This window comes from Mizuhopecten yessoensis, unplaced genomic scaffold, assembly GCF_002113885.1.
Source record: "Mizuhopecten yessoensis strain PY_sf001 unplaced genomic scaffold, ASM211388v2 scaffold6779, whole genome shotgun sequence".
Lineage (NCBI taxonomy): Eukaryota > Metazoa > Mollusca > Bivalvia > Pectinida > Pectinidae > Mizuhopecten > Mizuhopecten yessoensis.
In genome coordinates this window covers 554,144-561,725 of record NW_018406720.1, presented here as the reverse complement: position 1 = coordinate 561,725, position 7,582 = coordinate 554,144, and the positions used below count along the sequence as shown (strand labels likewise).

General features: G+C 37.9%; 1 protein-coding gene across 1 annotated transcript; it reads right to left on the bottom strand.

The window, feature by feature from the left end:
* Positions 1 to 1,392: 1,392 nt before the first annotated feature.
* On the bottom strand, positions 1,393 to 2,545 carry LOC110452615. Its single transcript, XM_021501247.1, has one exon. The coding sequence runs from the start codon at positions 2,455 to 2,457 to the stop codon at positions 1,495 to 1,497; it is 963 nt and encodes a 320-aa protein (XP_021356922.1). The 5' UTR covers positions 2,458 to 2,545; the 3' UTR covers positions 1,393 to 1,494.
* Positions 2,546 to 7,582: the final 5,037 nt, after the last annotated feature.

Sequence of the window (7,582 nt, the reverse complement as noted above, 5' to 3'; positions counted from 1 at the left end):
GACTATATCATACACCAGTATATACTGTACACACAGACTATATCATACACCAGTATATACTGTATACACAGACTATATCATACACCAGTATATATACACACAGACTATATCATACACCAGTATATACTGTACACACAGACTATATCATACACCAGTATATACTGTATACACAGACTATATCATACACCAGTATATATACACACAGACTATATCATACACCAGTATATACTGTACACACAGACTATATCATACACCAGTATATACTGTATACACAGACTATATCATACACCAGTATATATACACACAGACTATATCATACACCAGTATATACTGTACACACAGACTATATCATACACCAGTATATACTGTATACACAGACTATATCATACACCAGTATATATACACACAGACTATATCATACACCAGTATATACTGTACACACAGACTATATCATACACCAGTATATACTGTATACACAGACTATATCATACACCAGTATATATACACACAGACTATATCATACACCAGTATATACTGTACACACAGACTATATCATACACCAGTATATACTGTATACACAGACTATATCATACACCAGTATATATACACACAGACTATATCATACACCAGTATTTACTGTACACACAGACTATATCATACACCAGTATATACTGTATACACAGACTATATCATACACCAGTATATATACACACAGACTATATCATACACCAGTATATACTGTACACACAGACTATATCATACACCAGTATATACTGTATACACAGACTATATCATACACCAGTATATATACACACAGACTATATCATACACCAGTATATACTGTACACACAGACTATATCATACACCAGTATATACTGTATACACAGACTATATCATACACCAGTATATATACACACAGACTATATCATACACCAGTATATACTGTACACACAGACTATATCATACACCAGTATATACTGTATACACAGACTATATCATACACCAGTATATATACACACAGACTATATCATACACCAGTATATACTGTATACACAGACTATATCATACACCAGTATATATACACACAGACTATATCATACACCAGTATATACTTTACACACAGACTATATCATATACCATTATATACTGTACACACAGACTATATCATACACAAGTATTTACTTTAAACACACAGACTATATCATACACCAGTATATACTGTACACACAGACTATATCATACACCAGTATATATACACACAGACTATATCATACACCAGTATATACTTTACACACAGACTATATCATATGCCATTATATACTGTACACACAGACTATATCATACAAAAGTATTTACTTTAAACACACAGACTATATCATACACCAGTATATACTTTACACAGACTATATCATACACCAGTATATACTGTACACACAGACTATATCATACACCAGTATTGGGCCATGTTATATGAGTATACCATATACATGTACCTTATGCCTTAAAAACAAAGTCCTTCATTTCCTCACATTGTGCAGATAATTGCATGATTTTTCTTCTCAGTTCAACTTTGTCTAGCTTATTAGTGCAAGCAACATTCCTTTCGGAAGATGTTGATTCACACGAAGCTGACATCGGACAAACTTGTCCGTTTTCCATACTCGTGTTAGGGCTGGCTCTACGAAGAGATTGGATTTGTACAGATGTGTTTCCGTGTCTGAGATCATCTGATTTGGTCATGGATAAATTTGCCGATATATGTGTTTGTTTTCGATTGGCTCCCATGAAGAAACCCTGCTCATGACCTTCATGACCTTTATGACCCATCTGGTAGGACACATAGTGATAAGGAAAGTGTCCTATCTGACCATATGGGTTAAGGTTTAAACCTTCGATAGTAAACCGCCGATCGCTTCCATTCTGTTCCATATGAGTTTGCTGCTCAGCGCCAGTTGACCATACGATACCATCGAATGAATTATTATATGCCATTGGATGCCCATATTCACTGCATACGGACGAACTCTTTTCATCCTCGTGGTCGGACGACTGACGACTAATGTTCGTGCCTCGGCTCTCATATTTCGTCATAATGGGTTCCTCCTTGCGGGACATTTTACTCTGCGAATCATCTAAAGACTCCCCGAACTTCTCTGCCCTCCCACTTGAAGTACGTGACTCATCAAACTCGTGTAAACAATCGAGTCTTTCCTGGTGTGTCAACATAGAGTGTTCTGCAGGAATACCGTATTTCGATTTCAGCAAGGACATTTCTTTTTTGAGGAGCATGTTTTCTTTTTCGAGTATATCAATTTTTATTCGTATATCTGACTCAACTCGTCGTCTGCTTTCTCTTGAACGCTTGGCGGCAATGTTGTTCTTTTTCCGTTTTTCCCAATATGTTTCGTCTTTAAGAGATTCGGGTACTATTCGTTTCGCATGTCGAGCCTGAGTCATTCCTCTTAGTGAGTTTGTACTTATAACCAATGGTTCAAACTTCTGCTTTTTGTCATCCCACTGCGCACGTTCGTCCGTGGCTCTCTCCTGTTTTCCTTCCGACATGATATTTTGTTGAAAATCACAATTGTGAGGTCACCTACGAAAGCAAATTAGGATAGATTGTTACTGTTGTTTTTTAAACAGGTATTTATTATTAAAGGTGGAATCAGTCGTGATATGATAAACTTTTTTTTTAACATTTCAAGAAATTAAGTTCAAGTTCTTTATTAGGCCTTGAATCCAATTACAGGATATGTCATGGCGTACAATAAAAAGGCACGGGTACATACAGTCATAAGATCATGTAGTAATATATTTTATATCATTACAACTGTACATATAATCACTTAAGTATGGTTTCTTGATCTCATTTTTTTTGCTTCAAAAATAAACTTACATAAAGTATGCCATTCCTTATTGTTCTGTACACTTACTAACAGAGTTAACTTACTAACAGAGTTAACTTACTAACAGAGTTAACTTACTAACTGTGGCCTACGCCAGTAATACTGGTTATGATAAACGTACTGGGTGCCTTTGGCATGATTTTTCAATGAGGTAACACTATGCAGCCGCCTAAGAATCCACACACATGGAGGCACGCCTTTAGCTGTTAATAGGACGTTAAACAAAATAAACTCAAACCAAACCGATCTTGATTATACACAAGCTAGCAAATAAAATAAAGGATATATACCCTGCAACCTGGGGTATTACAAAATAGTCATACAGTTAGTGTTGCATAGAGGGCAGACACGTTAAAATCTTAAAATGCGTGTTTTTACTTTTACATCTCAACAAACATTTTTGTAATGAAATTTATCAGGATAGAATGTCAATTCAATATAGCTTGGCTGTAATTGCGTCATCTAAACTAATGCATTTTCTTTGGCATGCAAATATACATTTTTTATCTCAGTGGTGTCGTGTCGGATAATGAGGAGATAATAATCAAATGACATCATATACATAAGGGACTTTGTAAGTGTATTTATTTATTTATTTTTGAATTGATATTTAGATATATTTCAGCTTGCAATTAAGTGAAAATTATCTTTGTGTGTTTTAATAGAATATTATCCTCTATGTCCCTTTTCAAAAAAACCCACACAAATCGTTCCATCGAGTTAACTCCAGCTCTCATGTAAAAGTGCCTGTGTGGATATAACGTACCCAGCGACTGAAAGTCTAACAATATCAATATCAATAGTAGTTGCGTGCCCCTGTGGTTCTGCCCTCGGCATTCATATTTTCTCTACACTGTTTACATATAGTACAACCAGTATAATGTTTGTTTGACGTTTTAATGACTTAGTACGATACATTCCCATTCATCTTCGTCAAAAAAGTAAAGTCTGATGAAAGTGACAGGTTACATGGATATCATACTAGTTAATAACAAGTCACGTGACATGAACATGTGTACAATCTAATGCTGCCCAACATAAAGCTGAACATGTTTAGAAATACCTTCTCTCCACCTTTGGAATGAGCCACGTCAAAACTGATGACTCTTAATAGTCTAGTCTGACGTTTATAATGACAATCAAAACAATCGCGCAGCAACGCAACGGCTAAGTCGTTATGTTCGGATTTGGATGTAACTCATGTGTAATTTTCAGAGGAAATGTATCAGCCTAGCGATTGGTCTGACTTTGTATTATGAAACCCAACCAAATCAAATTAATTATCGAAACAACTTTTTCAAAATTGCACATTTTTTTTATTGATTTTTCAATATTTCAACTTAAAAAAAAATCATGTAATTTAATAAATTTATTTATTTAGTTATAATAGAAATGTCTGCGCAGCAGATTGCCGATATATTGAAAAATTCCTGTGCAACCATCACGCTTTCTATCGACGCCAAATTATTTTGGAAACCAATTACAGAACCCCACCTGGGTGCAGTTTGATCAGTTTTCCGAACCGGTTTTGGTTTACCTTTAACAAATGAAAAACCAGTTTCAGTTTAAAAATAGTTTAAACTGGTTTTCATTAAGAAAATAGAAAGTTTACAAAACTAGTTCGAAACTAAAACTAGTTTCGTGATAACAAATTCGCCTATAGCTATTACAAATTCTCAGGTCCATGTGATACTTATATGAACATATTTCACAACTTTATTGAGCATATTTCACAATAATTGAACATAAACATGTATTTAAATAATGGTGCTTTATTTTCATATTATTAAACATATATTTACATGTACTTACCGACAACGAAAATATCCAATTCTTGTGCGATGCACGTGTAGCAGGTTTTTTTCCTCGACACGTGTGTGAAACGCGCACTGGCGATGTAAATGGCGTTGTATGTGGTAACAGGTTAGGCCATACCAAACAAACCTTTGTACAGAACAACAGAACTGGCTGGTCAGCGAATTCTGGTAAGGGTCAAGCTGCAGCTAGTACGTACACCTCCGACCACAGTGCATGCGACATGTGACTATGAAACCGCTAAAGTGATGGATAAATATGATTAGCTAAACCCAGATAAACTCGCATTACATAGGCCTGGTTAATCGCGCGATACTTATTTCCAGGCTGACCGCCAGTTACAGAAAGTGTTGATTTATAAATTGTTCACCGTGAACAGTCTCGCCTAATATTACGATTCTCGCGGGATATTGCGTAACTCCTCAACCACTGTTAAGGTGACGACAGCAAGTGTCCTGTTTCGTAACAAGTTAACCAGAAAGAGCGATTATAGATTCACAACGGTTTCGTAAGCTATCATTTTTTGTCAAAATAATTAATGATAATTTTTGAGGTCAAATAGTTTGTCATAAAGTACTGGCAGTTTGGAGGCTTTATTTAATTTATCGAGTAAAACATGAGGGTCGTGTCCTTATTCTAGCTGAATAGGTCGGGTCTCCATTCTAGTCACAAAGTTCGGGTTTGCGTTCTAGTCACAAGAGTCTTTACACTAGTCACAGGGTCGGGTCTTTATACTAGTCACAATGGTCGGGTCTTTATACTAGTCACAAGGGTCAGGTCTTTATACTAGTCACAAGGGTCGGGTCTTTATACGAGTCACCATGGTCGGGTCTTTATACTAGTCACAATGGTTGGGTCTTTATACGAGTCACAATGGTCGGGTCTTTATACTAGTCACAATGGTCGGGTCTTTATACGAGTCACAATGGTCGGGTCTTTATACTAGTCACAGGGTCGGGTCTTTATACTAGTCACAATGGTCGGGTCTTTATACGAGTCACAATGGTCGGGTCTTTATACTAGTCACAATGGTCGGGTCTTTATACGAGTCACAATGGTAGGGTCTTTATACTAGTCACAAGGGTCGGGTCTTTATACTAGTCACAAGCGTCAGGTCTTTATTCTACTAACAGGGGTCGGGTCTTTATAATAGTCACAATGGTCGGGTCTTTATACTAGTCACAATGGTCGGGCCTTTATACTTGTCACAATGGTCAGGTCTTAATCCTAGTCACAAGGGTCGGGTTTTTATACTAGTCACAATGGTCGTGTCTTTATACTTGTCACAATGGTCAGGTCTTAATACTAGTCACAAGGGTCGAGTTTTTATACTAGTCACAATGGTCGTGTCTTTATACTAGACACAAGGGTCAAGTCTTGATACTAGTCACAAGGGTCGGGTCTTTATACGAGTCACAATGGTAGGGTCTTTATACTAGTCACAATGGTTGGGTCTTTATACTAGTCACAATGGTCGGGGCTTTATACTAGTCACAATGGTCGGGCCTTTATACTTGTCACAATGGTCAGGTCTTTATACTAGTCACAAGGGTCGGATCTTTATACTAGTCACACTGGTCGGGTCTTTATACTAGTCACAAGCGTCAGGGCTTTATTCTACTAACAGGGGTCGGGTCTTTATACTAGTCACACTGGTCGGGTCTTTATACTAGTCACACTGGTCGGGTCTTTATACTAGTCACACGGGTCGGGTCTTTATACTAGTCAGTCACAATGGTCGGGTCTTTATACTACTCACACGGGTCGGGTCTTTATACTAGTCAGTCACAATGGTCGTGTCTTTATACTAGTCACAATGGTCGGGCCTTTATACTTGTCACAATGGTCAGGTCTTAATACTAGTCACAAGGGTCGGGATTTTATACTAGTCACAATGGTCGGGTCTTTATTCTACTCACATGGGTCGGGTCTTTATACTAGTCACACGGGTCGGGTCTTTATACTAGTCAGTCACAATGGTCGGGTCTTTATACTACTCACACGGGTCGGGTATTTATACTAGTCACAAGGGTCGGGTTTTTATACTAGTCACAATGCTCGGGTCTTTATACTTGTCACAATGGTCAGGTCTTAATACTAGTCACAAGGGTCGGGTTTTTATACTAGTCACAATGGTCGGGTCTTTAAACTAGTCACAATGGTCGGGTCTTTATTCTACTCACATGGGTCAGGTCTTTATTCTACTCACAGGGGTCGGGTTTTTATACTAATCACAAGGGTCGGGTCTTTATACTAGTCCCAAGGGTCGGGTCTTTATACTAGTCCCAATGGTCGGGTCTTTATACTAGTCACACGGGTCGGGTCTTTATACTAGTCAGTCACAATGGTCGTGTCTTTATACTTGTCACAATGGTCGGGTCTTTATACTACTCACACGGGTCGGGTCTTTATACTAGTCAGTCACAATGGTCGTGTCTTTATACTAGTCACAATGGTCGGGCCTTTATACTAGTCACAAGGGTCGGGTTTTATACTAGTCACAATGGTCGGGTCTTTATACTTGTCACAATGGTCAGGTCTTAATACTAGTCACAAGGGTCGGGTTTTTATACTAGTCACAATGGTCGGGTCTTTATACTTGTCACAATGGTCGGGTCTTTATACTACTCACAGGGGTCGGGTCTTTATACTAGTCACAATGGTCGGGTCTTTATTCTACTCACATGGGTCGGGTCTTTATTCTACTCACATGGGTCAGGTCTTTATTCTACTCACAGGGGTCGGGTCTTTATACTAGTCACAAGGGTCGGATCTTTATACTAGTCACAATGGTCGGGTCTTTATACTAGTCACAAGGGTCGGGTCTTTATTCTACTCACAGGGGTCGGGTCTTTATACTA